Source organism: Megalobrama amblycephala, linkage group LG10 (assembly GCF_018812025.1).
Source record: "Megalobrama amblycephala isolate DHTTF-2021 linkage group LG10, ASM1881202v1, whole genome shotgun sequence".
In the NCBI taxonomy this organism is placed as follows: Eukaryota; Metazoa; Chordata; class Actinopteri; order Cypriniformes; family Xenocyprididae; genus Megalobrama; species Megalobrama amblycephala.
In genome coordinates this window covers 27,290,883-27,311,656 of record NC_063053.1, presented here as the reverse complement: position 1 = coordinate 27,311,656, position 20,774 = coordinate 27,290,883, and the positions used below count along the sequence as shown (strand labels likewise).

At 36.3% G+C, this 20,774-nt stretch overlaps 1 protein-coding gene across 1 annotated transcript; it reads left to right on the top strand.

Annotated features, from left to right (window-relative positions):
• Positions 1–306: 306 nt before the first annotated feature.
• dhx57 (DEAH (Asp-Glu-Ala-Asp/His) box polypeptide 57) lies at positions 307–20,162 on the top strand. Its single transcript, XM_048205599.1, has 23 exons — positions 307–447; positions 707–1,213; positions 1,901–2,110; positions 3,272–4,155; positions 4,247–4,440; positions 6,296–6,417; positions 6,517–6,715; positions 7,269–7,393; positions 7,473–7,606; positions 8,617–8,671; positions 8,784–9,001; positions 9,505–9,621; positions 9,738–9,834; positions 10,839–11,012; positions 11,161–11,361; positions 12,476–12,752; positions 12,846–12,941; positions 13,638–13,721; positions 13,808–13,945; positions 16,917–16,991; positions 17,072–17,206; positions 19,226–19,426; positions 19,512–20,162. Exons 2-23 carry the CDS (start codon positions 780–782, stop codon positions 19,653–19,655), a joined length of 4,314 nt encoding a protein of 1,437 aa, XP_048061556.1. The 5' UTR covers positions 307–447; positions 707–779; the 3' UTR covers positions 19,656–20,162.
• The last annotated feature ends 612 nt before the right edge of the window (positions 20,163–20,774 follow it).

Genomic DNA, 20,774 nt, shown 5'->3' with positions numbered 1-20,774 from the left:
CAGAATTCCCTTTTCTCATTTGTAATATGGTAAAATAATTTTTTTATAGACTACTGAACCTATTTATTGATTGTATTGTTTTGATTGATTGTAATGTCCATCTTTAAACATCTTCAATCATGAATTGAACAGCTATTAGCTAAAGCTATTTTCAATAATATGGGAAAGCTTTTTTTTTTATAAAACAACACAAAAATATTAATAAATTAAAATTAATAAATAAAAAAAACATAAAAATTAATAAATAAAACAATATAAACCAAACCTTCGCTGAAGCTTTTACTTTGCGGCAAACCTGACTTTTATTGTGAAAAATGCAGCATGTTTCCTGTTTAAGCTTTTTGTCTTGCTGCAGGTTTCAATCTGGATGTCCAGATTGATACAAAAGTAGCTATAACTGTAGAGCAACAAATTCGCGAAACTTCATATTGATGATCAAAATTATTTGTGAGTTCGCTTTCATTGTCAAATAACTTTTATTTTTAACCGACTGTAAGTTACTCACAACATATAGTAGCTAACCCTGTAGTATCTACAACCAACTGTACGTCCTAACTTATGTGTGGCTACTGTTTCCACACTTAAATGGTTTGATTTATGCTTATAATCTTTACAAATAAAATGTCAACGGGTAAATGTAAATAAGCAAATAGATATGTGAATTCATTATATTATCTTGTTTGCTGATTCAATTGATGCCTTTCAGGATACGTGTATTGACACATACATGATTCAGTTGAAAGAAAATACACGAAAAGGGAGCTGAAGTTGCTGAACTAATGAGTGGAAGGAGAAGTAAACCCAACCGGGGTGGAGGACGGTTCAATAAACCCAGAGGAGGAAGAGGAAGAGGAAGAGGAGGAGGAGGAGGAGGAGGAGGTGGTGGTGGTGGTGGAAGCAGGAAAGCTGCCACTGGAGGCTGGGATGATGGAGATGATTTCAGCCTGGATTTTGGTCCCAGTCAGTCATTCAAGCCTCCTTCATCTAGAGGTTCAAGAGGTGGAGGTGTCCGTGGGGCTCGTGGAGGAACTGGCAGAGGAAGATCTCTGGGACTGCCCAGAAAACATGATGATGAGGAGGAGAAGAGATTCAGATTTAGACCCGAGCAAGTGCAACTGCCCCTTCAAAAGATACACATGACATCAGAGAACAAACTACAAGTCAAAGAACTGCTCCGGGAACTTCAAAACCAGGAGTATCACACATCAAACAGGTGAACTTGTGTTTATTTCTACAGAGGCAACAGTGGCCATCCACTTTTTTTTTGGCCTTGGTTCTGTAAGTACAAAGTAAGACTAGTTTTAAGACAAACCAAACCAATCCAACCAACTCCAAGATGTATCACAACATTACACACTTTGATTTTAATAATAGCTGTATTAGAGATTAATATTATGTTTTGAGGGAATGAACTATGAAGCATTGCAAGTTTTGGTTTGATGTAAAATGTCAACTGACATAAAAGTTGCTTTTGTATTGTCAAATTGTACAGACATTTTGAACTTTTTTTGCAAAAAAGAATTAAACAAGAACATTGAATGTGACAGAAAGTATCTATTATTATGGCCAATTTGTAAACTTTATAATTCTGAATGACAAATTCCAAGACTCCTCCTTTTTATAGGCTTTTTGTAACAAACTTGCTCTTTTAATAAAGTCACTTAAGGCTGTGATAAATGTTAAAGGTACATCTATTGTAAATACTATGAATCTGTATTTTGCAACTATACATATATCAAATGATTGACTTTGTCAAACCACATATACATAATTGTTAAAAAATGAATGGAGAAAATTAATGGGAGTTTTACTTCTAAACCTCTCTTTTGCAATCTAAATAGTACTTTATATCGGTTTATATTGCTTGTTCAGTGTTGAATAATGTATTTTTGTCATATAGCGGCTCTGATTGTGAAGGTGGTGAGGAGGAAGAGAATGAAGAAGAAGAGTATGATGAGTTGGACCATCGTGGAGAGGGTCAGTTCTGGGTAACCCATGATGATGGAGTGGAATATGCAGAGAATGAGGACTGGATGGAGGATTCGACCGAGGAGAAGCATGCAAAGCCAGAGCCGGTGATCTCCCTGTTTGCTCTGGGCACTCTTTGCAGGTACACACTAGCTAACAGACAACACTACTAATATTTTAAGATTATTGAAAAACCTTTTCGATTTACAGTAAAAACAAAACAAACAAAAAACCAGCAGCTGTGGTTGTCAGAAATTCACTGTAAAAAATAGAGTGATAATGTTTGAGGGATTACGGGATGATATATTGGTGCCTGCTGTATATTATACAACTTATAACCGTATATTTAATTATTTGATATAATATTAATACATCAATCAATTACATAAATCTGCTTTTTACCTTAAAATGTACTGGTAACCACCATGATAATACAGGTGGTACAATTGAAAGCCACATGATGAATTAGAGATCATTGTAAGTGGCCTGTCCATAAAACATGGCCAATACTCATGTATAGACAGTGCAGAGGGTCATACAAAGACAAAACACAGATAATGTAACACACAAAACACCCTAATATACGTTATTTATAACATAAATGAGAAGAACCAAAATTATTTATATAAAATCTCTAAGAATGTCATTTTGTTGTTTTTTACCATAAAATTATATGGTAATTCATATGTTTTACTTGCAATAACCATAAATTTGACAGTATTTTACAGTAAATTTACATATAATGCAATGTTAAACCATTTACAGTTACTCACAATATATTGTTTCATTGTTTTTATGTAATAAGTGTAAAAAGTAACATAAAATGGTCACACAAAAAACTCTAATGTATAATACTGATAAAAAAAATGAGAAGAAACAAAATTATTTATAAAAAATGTAATCATATGTGATATGTCACGTGGGGACATCGGGAAATGTCTTTTTATTTCTTTTTTTAAACATAAATTATATGGTAATTCATACTTGCAATAACCATAAATTGTACAGTATTTCACAGTTAAATTACATATATTGCTGTGTTCAACCATTAACAGCTTTTCACCCTACATGGTAAGGTAAAGTAACTTAAAGTTAACCAGTTAACGGGTTTTTACCAAAGCATTTTTACAGTTTATTTTCTGTAAAAATCACAAACTTTTTTCTTTTTTTTTTATACAGTGTGCATAACGTGTGCCAATAGTTTATGTCTGGATGGTAGTGTACTTTTTAGCTTACTTCTATAAAGTACTAAATCTGGTTGTTCACTTAATATTTTAGTAACTCAGGATTTCCCGTGTTTCAGGTATGGGTTTGACCGTGAGCGCAGTAGACAAGCTTTGCAGGCTGGAGACGAAAGTGGATGTGGTGAGGTTGGAGCAACATTAGAGCTCCTCCTATCCCAGATGTTCACTGAACGTTTTGGCTCTAGTGCCCTCAGCCCCCAGACGTCCGACCTCCCTTCACAGGAGGAATGTGTAGCTTTGCGACAGGAAGAGGCCCTCGCTTTGACCGCGATCTACGGGGAGCGGTTCTGTGAGCGCATCAGCAGTCGTGTTTGGACTATTCAGCTAGATTTGCTATGGTTGGATGAAAGTCGGATAAAAATTTCAGACTCTGCAAATTGTAAAAAGCAGTCGGGGTCCAATCAGATTTGCAAGTTTTACCTAAAGGGGGCAGGCTGTAAGTTTGGCAGCCGCTGCAAGTTCAAGCACCAAACGAATGAATCAAGCTCATACAAAGATTTTTGTACGGCAAGTCAACCAGGGTTTAGCAGCATAGAAGCTCCCATTTACCAGCTGGAGATTCGTTTCCAACCAGGTAGTTTTTATCCTTTTCAACCTCCATTTGTGGCCTTCAGTAGCACTGATGAATCGCTTTCAGGGCCGGGCCGTCTTAATGTCACAGAGTACCTGTTCGGTCAGTCACTCAGTGCTGCGCAGGAAGGTGAGCCGGTGGTCTACACCCTCATTTCCTGTCTGGAGGAGGATGGACCTGTCAGAGAGCTGCTGTCAGCTGCTCATCACAAGTACAGCTCTCCGCCCCCAGTTCTGGCTCCACCCACCGTTACTCCGGCAAGGAGTCGGAGCAGTAGGAACACCGTTGACAGCATTACGAATGGTACAGCAACTAGAGATCGATTAACCAAGACCACCGAGACCACAAACCACAGACTGAATCAAAAGGAAGGTGAGGGATTGGACGTCTCAAAACTTGTCATACCATACTTAACCCAAAATTGAAAATTCTGTTATCATTTACTCACTGTGTGTTCATTTAGATGCTTCATTCCTAAGAGAGGATATTGATGAAGAACAAGACGAGGATGATTATGATGATGAAGAGGAATGTATCCCAGTGGTAAACGAAAGCTATGTTAACTTGAGGAAGAAGATGGTGAAGAAGCCCGAGATCAAAACTGAGCAAATACAGCAAGAGAATAAGAAGCTGTGCAGAGAGTTCAAGAAGAAACAGGTAACACACATGACGATTGTGCAAGACCTACCCTGCCCTCATTGTTTTTGGTGTAGTAAATTATGAATTTTTGCTATCATTGCCATCATTTACACACCATTATATGGTTTCAAACCTGTATAGAGTGCTGCCGGGATGACATATTTTTGTAGGCCAACTCTGAAGTTAACATCACCCTGGTTCTCTCGACAAAAAAGCCAATAGGATTTTCCCATTGAGTTATGGATTATTACAGAAAATATGCTCTTTGGCCAACAAAAGTTTATTATTCTTACACATTTTGTTCATTAAGATAATCCTCACAAATTAATACAGCTTTGGGGCCTAAATACATTTGGCAGAAGCAAAAAGATAAAGTTAGGCTAAAAAAAAACTACACCATGGTCGTATGACTTCAACTTCACCACCGCTAAGCTTCCAACAACTCTTACAATCTTTATTTAAAATCTACAAGTTGGAAAGTTTGAGTTTGAATAGTTTGTAAGAGTGCATGTTCACTGTGATGACATTTAATGTCCTCCACAACCTCTGGCGTACCATTTAACCACTTGTTAGCAACCATCTTTTTCAAGACTTAAAAATCACGAGTGTGGTATTACTGATGCATTTTATGTCATAGAATAATATAAATATTTTGAGCTTGTGTTAACCACAGACCAAAAACGAATAAAAAAGAAACACTGACTTCAGGGACAAAGGCAATGAAAGTGCAAAATGGCAACTTGTTTCTGGGTTTTAGGACTTTACAACTTTCTTTCATGGAACATATAGTACTCAAAAAATGCTTTGAAAAAGCTTTATAAAAAATAGTCTGAAATCATAAGATAGTTTTACGTATCATACAGACTGAGATTTAAAGGGTTAGTTCACCCAAAAATGAAAATTCTGTCATTTATTACTTACCCTCATGCCGTTCCACACCCGTAAGACCTTCGTTAATGTTCAGAACACAAATTAAGATATTTTAGTTGAAATCCGATGGCTCCGTGAGGCCTCCATAGGGAGCAATGGACACTTCCTCTCTCAAGATCCATAAATGTACTAAAAACATATTTAAATCGGTTCACGTGAGTACAGTGGTTCAATATTAATATTATAAAGCAACAAGAATATTTTTGGAGCGCCAAAAAAACAAAATAACAACACGCGATCTGAATCATGATTCGATACACTGATTCATTTGTGCTCCGATGCTTCATGAAGCAGTGTTTTGAAATCGGCCATCACTAAATAAGTCATTATTTTGTTTTTTTGCCGCTCCAAAAATATTCTTGTTGCTTTATAATATTAATATTGAACCACTGTACTCACGTGAACCGATTTAAATATGATTTTAGTACCTTTATGGATCTTGAGAGAGGAAGTGTCCATTGCTCCCTATGGAGGCCTCACGGAGCCATCGGATTTCAACTAAAATATCTTAATTTGTGTTCTGAAGATGAATGAAGGTCTTACGGGTGTGGAACGGCATGAGGGTGAGTAATTAATGATAGAATTTTCATTTTTGGGTGAACTAACCCTTTAAGTTTTATTTACCAAAAATCTTGCCCTTCACTGTAGCTTTTAAATCACATATGCTGCCTTTAACAAATTTTTTCTGTAAATTTCTCAAACTTCATTCATTCTCCCATTGCTTATGACCAAAGCTCATTATAAAGCACTTTTGGAGTGATTTCTTTGTCATTTTGGAGCTTGACAACACTCTGTCCCCATTCAGCTTCATTATCAGTGGAAGAGAGCAGCCAGGATATTGTTCAAATGTTCACCTTTTGTGTTACACAGAAGAAAGTGATTGAAATAGATTTTTCAGTATTATCATTTGGGTTAACCGATCCTTGTGTGTTCTCTCTGTCAGTCTTCGAGGCGGTATACATCGATGCAGGAGCAGAGGCAGAAGCTACCTGCATGGCAGAAGAAAGAGGCCATATTGGAGTGTTTGGATAAGAATCAGGTTCTCGTCATCAGCGGGATGACTGGGTAGGACTATGTTCTGCAGCATTTATATTCTGTTAACCAGTTTTTCTTTTTCGTTGACGTTCTTAACTTCTCTTGATGTCTGAATGAATATAATTTCAGGTGCGGGAAAACCACTCAGATTCCTCAGTTTATCTTGGATAATTTCCTCCAGACTGGGCGGATGGATAGAGTGGCCAATATTATTTGCACTCAGCCACGCAGAATCTCTGCCATCACTGTGGCGACCCGAGTGGCCCAGGAACGAGCAGAGGCCCTGGGTCACTCTACAGGCTACCAGATCCGTCTGGAGACCGTCAGGGTAACACAGTTTTTACATGCAACCACAATTACTGCTGCTACTTGAGAATGAGCAATACATCAGATATTTACAATATATTCTTAAAGATTTTCTTTGTCATTTGATTATCATTTGTTAAATTACTGCTGCCATAATTGCTTGAAAATGCACACAAATAAGTGATTTGTATCATTTTCTTTTTTGGCCCGGACCAAAAGAACCAAGAGAACTGAACTACAAGTCTGAGCAGACCAAGAATTTATTTTCTACTATATTTTATTTCCTGCATTAAACATTTTCAATTAAATTGGTTGCAATAACATTTGGTCCATATTATGGTTTCATACATTGAATAAAATAATTTCAGGCAAATGCATAAACACCAAGAAACTGTGATACATTTTCATCAGGATTCTCTGATGAACAGAAAGTTCAAAAGAACAGCATTTAATTTGAAATGGAAATCTTTTGTAACATTGTAAATGTCTTTACTGTCACTTTTGATAAATTTAATGCATTCTTGCTGGAAAAAAACTGGACATCCTAATGTTATTGTATGTTTCCTTGTATCCAGTCCTCCAGCACAAGGCTGATGTTCTGCACCACCGGTGTCCTTTTGCGGAGGCTAGAAGGTGACTCTGAGCTCAGCGGCATTACACATGTGATCGTGGATGAGGTCCATGAACGGACAGAAGAGAGGTCTGTGGAAGGCACACATGCACATAACAACACAGTCACATGATGCGAATCTGACAGTAAAATTATTTCTGTCTCGCAGTGACTTCTTATTGCTGGTTCTGAAGGATCTGATTGGAAAAAGGACGGATCTGAAAATAATTATGATGAGTGCAACCCTGAATGCTGAGCTCTTCTCACAGTACTTCAACAACTGTCCCAGCATCCATATACCAGGTACTCTACCCCATTACCGACAAAGAAAGAAAGCATAATTTACACTTTTCATTAAAGAGGACCTATTATACCCTTTTACAAAGTCTTAATTTTGTTTTTGGGGCCTACTAGAATATGTTTTCATGCTTAAATGTTCAAAAAAACATTATTTTCCACATATTTTACATTGTTGCAGCACCTCTCTTTCCTGTCTGTTAGTAACTCTCTGTTTAATTCCTGTCTCTGTGAAGCCACTTATTCTGAAAAGCTCACTGTGCTCTGATTGATTGGCTGGACCAGTGTGTTGTGATTGGTTAAACGCTTTATGCGAGTTTGAAATGTCACACCCTTAACATAACAGCAGGGGAAACATTTTGCGCAACGTTTTGCTACGTTTTCCGGGTTTGAACGAAATGCAAGGCAAATGTTGTATCACAATAATTAGAAGTTTCCACAAATCCCTTCACTCGATTGGGATGTTCTTTTATTCTGGACGGCAAGGGCAGTGACTGTAACATTGAGCGTATTTTGTAGTATTAAACATGTATTTATACTTATTTAATCAGGCTCTGAAAATTCTTCAAAAAGAACACAAAGAATGGCCTTCTCAGCTGCCATAGTTGCGACTCTTGCGTCATCAGAACAGAGTATTCAATGCACCACCGTTTCCATTTAAAAAAACGTTTTGCAACGTTTTGTCGGGGCTAAACGCAGCCCAGGTTTCAACGCACTAGGCCTCGCCCCATTTTTTACGCATGCCTTGGGTGGGAATTATTTAAATGAGGAATATTGTGACGTATGCACTTTGCAGACCTTTTCATGCTCAAACTGCAACAATACTCACCAAAGAAAGTTGAAAATGTAAAAAAGGCATTATATGTTCTCTTTAAACATTCACTGATTCATGTTCTGAATACTTTTTTACCATGAAAAAAGATTCTTAGTGCACCTTTTAAAAATATGTAAACTCTAGATGTAACCTATTCCACATTTCTTACTTGCTTTTTCGAAACTGACTTTCCTATCTGAAGGACGTACATTCCCAGTGGAGCAGTTCTTTCTTGAAGATGCCATCGCTAAGACCAGGTATTAACATAAAATACATATTGCTTAGTCTACAATTATTTTTCTATGTGTATTCTTCACACAATAATATAAATACTGTCTTTACAACACGTTTTGTTCATTTGATGTGAAGGTATGTAATTGAAGATGGTAGTCCATACCGACGCTCCACAAAGCAGAATCGTCCCCCCGGTCAGGGTGGTGCCTATGGGAAGGGCCGGGCTCTTGTTGAAGACTTTGATGATGATGGTGGTGGCTGGTCCTTTACCTCCTTAATGAAAAAGGATTCGATCAAAGACTCCATCCCTGATCAGCAGCTCAGTCAACAGGAGCTCACTGTCCGATATTCCAGTAAGAACACTAGAATTCTGTTATTTGTTTTAAACTCATTTTAACCCTTGTGCTGTGAAGATTCTTAACCTAATTTAATGTTTCCAAATGCTTTCAAATCTCTCATTAGTTTTGACTTACAACTGTTTCAACTAAATGCAGATAATTCAGTTGTGGTGGCACTAATTTATCATCCTCCTAAATCTACAAAGGAGTTGAATCTGTTTATTGATGAGTTTGCCAAACTTTAAGTGGACTTATTACAAGTTATGATAGATTAATTCTTGTTTTTAATATTCATGTTTGCTGTGGTACTGATTCTCAAGCAAAAGAAATGTTATATCTGGTGGAATCATTCATCCTCTCCAAGTCAAAACATGAGGGTTAAACTCATTTCTGTCTTTAGTATTTGCAAAAAGTTCAACCTGCTTGTTAAATGCATTCCTTATATTAGATCTCTGTGTAATCTGATATAACACACTGAACTCTAGTGAGTGAAATATCTTTGTGCATCTCTTGTTAAGATTACTCAAAGTCTGTGGTGAAAACGTTGGCTGCTATGGATCTTGACAAAATCAACATGGACCTGGTGGAGAGTCTGTTGGAGTGGATTGTTGATGGAGACCACAGCTACCCACCTGGTAAAGAGCACAATAAACCCCTGCACTACATGCCTGTTTAAAATAATTACAGCTTCCTTATCAAGGTTAAAAAGGTCACAGTGATTGACTGCTTTTTTTTGTGTGTGAATGCACAGGGGCTGTTTTGGTCTTCCTACCAGGACTGGCAGAAATAAAGCAATTATATGAACAGCTGCAGTCTAATAGGATGTTCAATAATAGACGAACAAACAGGTACATTTTTTTAATGGTGCCAGTAGTTCAGTTATTGTTGTTCATGTAAATTGGCAGTTTTTTTTTTTTAAAAAAAGAGTCTTTATGAGTGAATTTACAAAGAACATGTCCTGGACATTAAGTCTGAAATCAAAGGAAAATATTTTTTTGCACCATGACATCATTTTTATTTTAATAAAGAAAGCCTTTGACCCTGTTTTCTTATTACTATGATGTAATGACTATGTTTTTATCCATAATGGTAGTATTTGTACTACTGTATCTGTGATTTATGCTAATTAACTAGTAAATAAAAGAGTTTAGGGAGAATCACCATTAAGAATGAAAAACGCATTGAAAAACATAAATTACAGTGATTAAAAAATTATCAAGAAAATAATGTCACGGTCTATACAAAACTCTTATTGATCTTAAAAATATATATATTTTTTAATATCACATTGATATTATAATATTATACACTATCGTTCATAAGACGAGTCAGTAAGATCACTAAGAAAGAAATTAATAGTTTTATTCAACAAGTATGCATTAAATTGTTAAAGAAAATTTATAAATAAAGAAATTTATAATGTTACAAAAGATTTCTATTTCACAGAAATGCTGTTCTTTTGAACTTTCTGTTTATCAAAGTAATGTTTCTTGAGCATCAAATCAGCATATTAGAATGATATCTGAAGGATCATGTGACACTGAGACTGAAGTAATGGCTGCTGAAGATTCAGCTTTGCCATTACAGAAATAAATTAAATTTAAATTAGTTTGAATTGTAATAATATTTCACAATATTATTTTTATTGTATTTTTGATCAAATAAGTGCAGCCTTAGTGAACATAAAATTGTAACCAACCCCAAACTTTTGAACAATAGTGTAGATTATTATAAAACTAATAAAACAAATAATCAAATTTGGGCTGAGATGTGACTTGAACATGTTTTTGTCAGATTCACCTGTAAAAAACAGATGATAATATTTAGTTATGTTTGTGTGTAAAATTTCCAGGTGTGCAGTGTATCCTTTACACTCATCCCTGTCCAATGAGGAGCAGCAGGCGGTCTTTACCCGCCCACCTGAGGGTGTGACCAAAATCATCATCTCCACCAACATTGCTGAAACTTCTGTAACCATTGATGATGTGGTGTATGTCATAGACTCTGGCCGGATGAAGGAGAAGAGGTTTGACTCACTGTTTACGGCATATTGGTGCTGAAGCTTGCATTTGTTAAACCCTGTCAAAAAATCTAGATGTTTATTTTTCCTGGATAACATTGAATGTTCTTTGTGGATTTGGATGCATTATCATAAATTTGTGCATGCGTGTTAGGTACGATGCCAGTCGCAGTATGGAGAGTCTAGAGGACGTGTGGGAGTCTCGTGCCAACGCTCTTCAGAGAAAAGGCCGTGCTGGTCGTGTAGCATCAGGCGTCTGCTTCCATCTGTTTACGAGCCACCGTTTCGCACACCACCTGAGCCAACAGCAGCTGCCTGAGATCCAGAGAGTTCCTCTTGAGCAGCTTTGTCTAAGGTAACCATCTTCATATTTGGTAGTCGTGGCCTAATGGTTAAAGAGTCAGACTTGTATCCTGAAGTTTGCGGGTTCGATTCTCAATACCGGCAGGCAAATGTGGGTTAGGGAGTGTATGAACAGCCCTCAATACCCATGACTTAGGTGCCTTTGAACAAGGCACCAAACCCCCAATCGCTCCCCGGGCGCCACAGCAAAATGGCTGCCCACTGCTCTGGGTGTGTGTGTGTCCACTACTCTCTACTCATAATGTGTATGTACTCACTTGAATGGGTTAAATGCAGGGAGTTTGTGTATGTGGTCAAATTCTGAGTATGGGTTGCCATACTTGGCCCTCATGTCACTTCACTTTAATTTAAAAGGAAAAAACAGCCTTTTAATTAACATAAGTAAACCTGATTTGAAACCTAAGAATTATTGGTTAAGATCTTAAAGGGTTAGTTGATCTAAAAATCTATATTCTGTCATAATTTACTGACCCTCATATTGTTCCAAATCCACTTTTGTTCACCTTCAGAACACAAATTAAGGTATGTTTAATGAAATCTGATTTCAGTCCCTCCATTAAAAGTCTAAAGTCTATTCAAGTCTATTGTAAAATAAATCCTTATGAATCAAGCAGTTAAATCCCTGTCTTCCAAAGAGACGTGAGCCCTCTATATGATGAAAAGATTTAATTTATTATTCGCATGTAAACAAATGGAAACTCAAGCTTTTGAGTTTCCTCAAGAAACCAATGAGGGATGTTCTCGTGCATCAAGAAAGTACGATTGAGCTTCATTTTACCATATTTGAGTGCTCTTGTATGTTCACTGATCAATGTTTATATGTGAATAAAATTAAATTTGTTCATCATATGAAGCGATTGTGTCTATTCAGAAGTATAAACCGCTCAGTTCATATGGATATATTTTACAATCCCTTTATCGATCCATTTATGGGACAGAAATCACTTAGATTGCATTAAAAATATTTTCATTTGTGTGTCAAAAAAGAAGTCTTGTGGGCTGGAACGACATAAGAGTGAGTAACTGATGACAGAATTAGATTTTTTTGGGGTGAAATAACCCTTTAATAGTTTAAACTTGACCCCGTTTCTGCTCTTCTCTCTCAGGGTTAAGGTGCTGGATGTGTTTGCGGAGCGTCCTCTGGACTCCGTTTTCTCCCAGCTGATTGAGCCGCCCACAGAAGGCAGTCTGGAGTCTGCTAAACAGCGCCTGTGTGCCCTGGGCGCCCTGACAGATGAGGAGTCTCTTACTCCACTGGGCTGGCATTTGGCCTGTCTGCCCGTGGACGTCCGCATCGGTAAACTCATGCTGCTGGGAGCCATCTTTCGCTGCCTGGACCCTGCTCTCACCATCGCCGCCAGCCTGGCCTTCAAGAGTCCATTCGTAAGTCACTAGACAAATGTAGTAGATGATAATACTCCCAATGTAGTACTATGTTAGCTGAGATCCATGCTCTCTTGGTGGCTACACTCACAGGTGTCTCCCTGGGATAAACGAGAGGAAGCTAATGAGAAGAAGTTGGGTTTCTCTTTGGCAAACAGTGACCATCTAGCTTTGCTGCAGGCGTACAAGGTCAGTACATGCTCTGGTTAAATTAAAGACTAGAGATACACAGTTCATTATGATATACACATCCATTACCATTTGCTTTCCTTTTTTAAAAAAAAAAAAGAAAAGATATTAGATAATTGTATTTTACAGTATTTATTATATTTGGCCTTTAAATATATCCACAGACTTTTGCAACTCGTTCCAGAGCTGATTCCACAAACACATACACACACTCACAATCGGTGTGAAATAAAATATACTGTATATATACTGTATATACTGTATACATATACTGTGAAATTAAAAAAAAATCTAAATCTAAAAAATCTATTCACATCTGCATATCTGTATCATTTGTTTTCATTTCATTGTTTACTTAAAATTCACAGAATGTTTTTTCAATATATTGAAATAGTTTATTTTCCGTTTACAAGACTGTCAGAAGCTTTTGTATTTGACACAAGCAACACTTCTGCTAATTAGCCCAGTAGACATTTTATCAGCCAGTTCTAATAATTTAAAAAATAATTAGTCTTCCCAATATATTGATCTACTACTGATCGTCCTATCAGTCAGAATGTCTTTATTTATGCATTTCTGAAAAGTGCTGATGAAGATCTGGGCCTAGTTCATTATTCAATACATGTTTATTTATAGTTCATGTTCATGAAATGTGCCGTTTGCTGTTATAATCACAGAGACTCGTGTTGTGTTCAGGGTTGGTGTAACGCAGCACAGAACGGCTTTAAGGCTGGTTACCAGTACTGCAGAGAGAACTTCCTCTCGATCCGGGGCTTACAGGTGAGACTGGTCTCTGATCAGCTCAGCACAGATGTCAGTCATTTTGGCACACTTGTATAATCTTTGTTTTGTGTGTGTTCTCTCAGGAGATAGCGTGTCTTAAAAGGCAGTTTGCAGAGCTCCTGTCTGACATTGGCTTTATGAAGGATGGACTGAAAGCCAGGGTCATTGAAAAAATGAGCTCAAAAGGAAGTGATGGGGTGCTGGAGGCCACGGGTTATGAGGTAACAGTGATTTTTGAGTGCTGGGGCAGACTTGTTTATGCACTAAGATCATAGAAATAGGGAAAGAAGATCTTCTAGATATTCCCTTGTTTACATGTTTTCATAAATATCTGAAAGTGTTGAAAAGTAGTAGGGATACAGCTTTGAAAGGATTTGTAATTGTAAAAGTAATGTAAAATTGTAATGTAAAAAATGTTTTATTTTTCTTAAAGTAAATATTTATTTATTTTAAATTAGTAATTTAATTATTACTGGTCTGAGACAGCTGGTTTTAAATGTAACGAGTTTATAATGTAATATCATAATTTTGTTAAAATAATTTTAATTTAAATAAAATTAATGTAAATGGTGCATTTGTGTTAAGAACATTCTAGTGATTGTCTCTGATTAACGTCAGTTTGGAAATTTTGCTATTTTCAAAACTAATGGCATGTTAATTATTTAAGGTTTTATCCTATTTCTTCTGGATAGTGAGTGTTTTTTTGACAGCAGTAATATGTGAGATTAAGTGCTGGGTTTTAGACTGTTTGAAAGGTGGTGTGATATGGAACAACCTAATGATCCTAAAATACTTTTGTTTGTATTGTTATGCTGTTGTCAAACTCATGCAAATCTACATAACTGTTTTTATTAAGAAATATTAGGGCACATTACAAGGACACATTAAATTCATCAAAATTAAATAAAATGCATTTATAATGTTAAAATGATTTCTATATAAAAAAAAAAAAAAATGCTATTCCTCAAACTGTTCATCAAAAAATCCTTTCCACTTCAATCTATACCCATTTTAAGTTGGGATGCACCAAAATGAAAATTCGGGGCTGAAACCAAAAAATCTGGATGCAAATAAATAATAAATTAATGATCAATTAATTAATCAGTCAATCAAAGTATTTAAAAATAAACACTCAAATAGCTAAAACTGAGTTGTACAAACATTTAAATTGCACATAAGGCAGTTTTTATATCAACTTTTTGTTTGTACTCCAGTTTGTTGGTAAAATAAATTTAAAACCATATAATTACCGTTTAAAAACGAGAAATTAATATTGTCAATCCAGATCTAGTATCCACACAGCTGACATGTTTAACTTTTGTAGCTTATCCGCTTTGTGTGCACAAAATAGATGCTGAACACAGTGAAAAAATTGCCATCAGAGAAGCGCTACTTAAACATCTGTTTTGGTCACTGATTTCGGCCCTCCAAAAACCATTTTGTCCCGAGACCGAAAATAGCTGTTCGGTAGCCTTTAGTAAATTAGGCTAAATCATTAAAAATTTAAAAGTTGTTGATCAAAGCGTTTTTGATCAAAGCGTTCACAGCCTTCCTCGGGATACACATCCATTGTCCACAAAACCATTCTTTTGACGATTTGCAATCAGTTGTGCGGTGATCAACGACTTCTTAATTTTTTTTTATGCTTTAGCCTGATTTATCAAAGGGTTAGTTCACCCAAAAATGAAAATAATGTCATTTATTACTTGTTATTATTACCCTCATGTCGTTCCACACCCGTAAGACCTTCATTCATCTTTGGAACACAAATTAAGATATTTTGATTAAATCCGATGGCTCAGTGAGGCCTGCATTCACAGCAATGACATTTCCTCTCTCAAGATCCATAAAGGTACTAAAAACATATTTAAGTTCACGTGAGTACAGTGGTTCTACCTTAATATTATAAAGTGACAAGAATACTTTTTGTGCACCAAAAAAGCAAAATAATGACTTTTAAACAATATAGTGATGGGCTGATTTCAAAACACTGCTTTGGAGCTTTGCGAATCGAATCAGTGACTCGGAGCGCCAAAGTCACGTGATTTCAGCAGTTTAGCCGTTTGATAGGAGATCCGAGTCAGTGATTCGATTCGTAAAGCTCTGAAGCAGTGTTTTGAAATCGGCCCATCACTATATTGTTGAAAAGTCGCTATTTTGTTTTTTTGGCGCACGAAAAGTGTTCTCATCACTGTACTCACGTAAACTTAAATATGTTTTTAGTACCTTTATGGATCTTGAAAGAGGAAATGTCATTGCTTTGAATGTAGGCCTCACTGAGCCGTCGGATTTCATCAAAATATCTTAATTTGTGTCCCGAAGATGAACGAAGGCCTTACGTGTGTAGAACGGCATGAGGGTGCGTATTAAATGACATTATTTTCATTTTTGGATGAACTAACCCTTTAAAGGCCTTTTATGCTTAACCATACGAGTGCCTTGGAATATTTTGCTGTTTCATCTTAGATATTTTTAATGAAATTAGAGTTTCCATTGACAGCTACATAACATCTGTTGCTTCAAAAAGTTCATAAAGAGATCGTAAAACCAATCCATATGAATGGAGCGGTTTAGTCAAAATTTTTTTGAAGAGACTCAATTGCTTTATATGATGAACAGATTGAATTTAGGCTTTTATTCACATATAAACATTGATCAGCGAACACATCAGTTATAGTAAACTGAAGTTCAAGAATTTTAGCTTGACGTGTTTGACGCAGCAAGTTTGAGCTTCCGCAAGAACCAATGAGGTTTGTTCTCATGTGTCAAGCACATTTGGTTGAGCTTCTGTTTATATTCGCTGATTAATGTTTATATGTCAATAAAAGCTTAAAATCAATCTGAATCAGAAATCTCTTCAGAAAATGTGGCCTAAATCACTCAATTCATATAAATTAGTTTTACAATCTCTTTATGAACTTTATAAAAGTGTCAAAGTTGTAGTTATGTAGCTGTCTATGGAGGGACAGAAAGCTCTCAGATTTCATCAAAAAGATAGTCATTTGTGTTCCAAAGATGGACGAAAGTCTTACGGGTTTGGAAACAAATGAGGGACAGTAATGAATGGCAGAATTTTTATTTTTGGGTGAACTAACCCTTTAAGTAGCAGTAATAATTTATGAACTCTGTAGTAAAGTACCCACAGCATGTGACCTGTTTCTTTTAAAAAAAGTTTTTTCTGTCCCTCAACAGGCAAACCTGAACTCCGATAACACAAAGCTGATGTCAGCCATGTTGTGTGCGGCCCTCTACCCTAATGTAGTCCAGGTCAGTGTCGCAAAATTTGTGTAGTCTATCTAGATGTTTAACATGAATGTGTTTAATAAAGCGTGCTGTGTTGTGTTTAGGTGAGATCTCCTCAGGGGAAGTATAAGCTCACTAGTAAAGGGGCTATGAAGATGCAGCCCAAAGCAGAAGAACTGCGCTTCCTGACCAAGAATGACGGAGCCGTCCACATACACCCTTCATCTGTCAACTTCTCCGTAACTATCACACATAAACTACATTCGCTATGAACTTAGCATCTAAAATCATGTATTTACTAGTGAAAATGAATATTCAGGGCAGGATTTTGTCCATCAGGATTTGATTGAAATGTGAAAAATGTGTACTAGTAGGCTGCGATATTATTGGTAATATTATTTCTAAGTATTACTAAGTATAAAATATTAATTGTGCCGTCTGCATATCCTTGGTTACGTCCAGGGTTTGACATTAACACCCGCCAACCCGCCAAATGCGGGTAGATTTCAGCTGTGGCGGGTAAGACAGCCACTCCCACTAGCCACTTTGGCGGGTTGAATATAATTTCAGTTTACAGCCAAATGATCGTCGTAGCACAAAATTACAATCCAATCACACAATTCGTTATTTACGTGCAGTTAGTGAAGGAGGGATAGGCGGAATTGCGCTGAATGACACACAACAGAAGCGCTCTCTCGCGTGCGCCCTCTCTGTCAGTTCTCCTCGCGCCTGAATAGTCAAATACACGTGCACACATGTCTAAATGTCCATCGTGTGGAGTATCTCGCGTGAATACAGTCGGTTATGGCTTAAGTGGACGTAAACAGGTGGGTAATAACTGGATATGCGTCAGTTACGTCCAATATTCAGCAGCCCAATTAAATAAATACCTGTCTGTCATTAATGTTAATTAAACAACAAAAGATGTTAAACAAATGTAGGCTATATGTTAAATAAACCTACTGTATCAGAAAAAATATATATTTTTAATTTACTATTGTTTTTGTATATTGCTTCTTTGTTCTTTTATATAGCCTAACACAAATAACTTATAAAATTTCTCATATTAGCCCATGCTCATATTGTCCACCTCTTGCCCACCTGTACATACCAGCTGATATACAATGTAGTCTTGATTTGGGTCAATCTGCATTTAAAAGTTTGAAAGGGTTTTAAATCTTCTAAATCAAGTAAAATGACTCAAAATAAAGTAATTTAAGCATAACAAAGTCAACTTTAATCATATAAAATGTAATTTACCATCAGAATTGTGGCCAGTGAAAATGCTGAGTGGCTAGTAACTTTGGAAAACCACTAGCCACAGTGGCTGGTGAGCAAAAAAGTTAATGTCAAGCCCTGGTTACGTCATCCGTAAATTTGTTTTAGAGGCAGAGAAAGTTATTACATTTTCAGTAATGATAATGACAACAAAAATATGGGATGATTATGATTGGTAAACAAGAGTATGATTGATTGAATCATACACCAAAAAACTAGGGACATTTATTAAAGTCTTTTTAATATATATATATATATATATATGATTTAAAGTATTATGTAAATATATATGAAATATTTAAAAAATATATGTGTGTGTTTACATAATATTTTTATAAATATACTTACATTTAAAATAAATAAAAATAATAAATAATATATTATTTTTAATTGAATGTAAACCATTTCAATTGTTTTATCAAGTGTATCAACTGTATGGCTATGTTCAGACTTCAGGAAAATTGGATCTTTTCAGGCAGACTTATCCACACTATTAATAGCAAATGATCTTATCAAATAAGATTTGTGTGTTATCCGGACATAACCGATCTATCTGCACAGGTTGCTTTGGTAACAGCGTAGGCTTGCTTTCATATCTGACAAGGCTTTCAAAATGGATGCAGGTAAAATTGAGGTGCAACATCTCGCTCTCCAAATAAGTGCCCTGTGGAGTTGCGGTGCAGAACGGGAAAATCTTTGGACCATTTGAACTCCGAATTAATACTCACGGCATTTCTGTCACCAGTTTCGCGTTAAGAGCGACGCAAAAGACCGTATGAAATCCAATTTGAACAGCCACAGCATCCAGACTGAGACCCATCTGTAAAAATCTGATTGGAATCGCATTTCAAACCACCTCCAAATGAAGACTTTCAAAAACCCATTTGGATATGCAAAAAATCAGGTTTTTGCTGGCAGTCTGAACATGGCCTAAGTTTCCCTCATGTGCTGTCACATCTGAGAAGTTTCATTCGTTGTAGGTGCGCCACTATGACAGCCCATACCTGGTGTACCACGAGAAAGTGAAGACCAGTCGAGTGTTTATCCGTGACTGTAGCATGGTGTGCGTATATCCCATGGTGCTGTTTGGTGGGGGGCGAGTGAGCGTGGAGCTGCAGCGTGGAGAGTTCGTTATCTCTCTGGATGATGGCTGGATCAAATTTTCTGCTGCGTCTCATGAGGTAAAACAGACTTACTCTAGTTTATTATGCTATGCTAGTTGTATACTGTGCTAGTATTTCATTAGAAACTGTTTATGTACTGTAGGTGGCTGAGCTGGTGAAAGAGCTGAGGTGGGAGTTGGATCAGCTCTTAGAGGAGAAGATAAAAAATCCCAGCATTGATCTGATCACCTGTCCTCGAGGATCTCGCATCATACACACGATAGTGTCACTTATCTCGACACAGTGACACACATTCATCCAGTACACAGAATGTCAGTTTACATATCCACTCATGCTATTCATAATTAAATGAAAGTGGGATGTTCACCTGAAAAAGCCTTATGACATGTCAGATTTTGTTGAACTGTGGAAGCACTTTTACTATATTTTCAGTTTAGTTTAATTTTCTTTCATAAAATAAATGATTGTACTTTGACATTGTGTGATTCCACACAAACAGCCCATGAATGCCAGAGTCCATATTGGACTACTTTAATGTAATATTGCAGAAATAAGCACTAAGCAGGCATGTGCATGAATTTTAAATGTATGGCATGAGGTATATGTGAGTATGAATTGTCAAATATAAAAGATATGGTGTTTTGAATGGTCAACTTCTGTGATGATGTGGGACTACTATGAAATGTCATATTTTGCCAAAAGATGCATTATCAAATGTATTTAAAATTAAATGTAAATGGCATATTAGATCTGTGGATATACTTATTTAAAAATAAACAAGTTTTTTCCTCAATTATTTTTGGCACTTGTGTTTCATTATATTATGTTGAAATTATTTGTGCAATGTTATAGATGGTATAGATGATTACATGACTACGTTTTTGAGTAACTATTGTAGTCTTCACCCAGATATCTCAGTTGTGCCTTCATAAGGTGTTCAAAGTTAAAATAATTTCATTGTTTACGACCTTGCTTCATTCAAGAATGAATCAGCATTTTTTTATTAAAATGGTCTATTAACTCACTCTTAAAGACAGTCCCATGCCTCCACCTACTGTTTTTTTTTTTTTCTTTTTTCAAATGCAGCACTAAGATCCAGTAACACTAATAGAGAGATATAACCACGATCTGATGATAAGAGCAAATCATTTGTAACTCTAATGCGACCAGTCTTAGTACTGTAACGTGGCCTAAATCTTGACTGGAAAGTATTTTTGACAGAAAAAGGAGATTCAAAATCGGTCTTTATTTATCTAATTCTTTAGGATCAAGTTGTGTGTTTTTTTGTTTGTTTGTTTGTTTGTTTGTTATAAAGGTATTATAAAGCATAAAGGTTATAAAGCATAAATGTTTTTGGGACATATCAATTATGAATTAATTATATTAAGAAGAGGATCTATGACTT

Excerpts from the sequence above, each read along its gene's own strand:
- dhx57 (XM_048205599.1), top strand. The coding sequence starts at position 780 with ATGAGTGGAAGGAGAAGTAAACCCAACCGGGGTGGAGGACGGTTCAAT. Across the intron at positions 2,111-3,271 it reads GCTCTGGGCACTCTTTGCAG|GTATGGGTTTGACCGTGAGC; the intron begins GTACACACTAGC and ends CCCGTGTTTCAG. Across the intron at positions 7,607-8,616 it reads TCCCAGCATCCATATACCAG|GACGTACATTCCCAGTGGAG; the intron begins GTACTCTACCCC and ends TCCTATCTGAAG.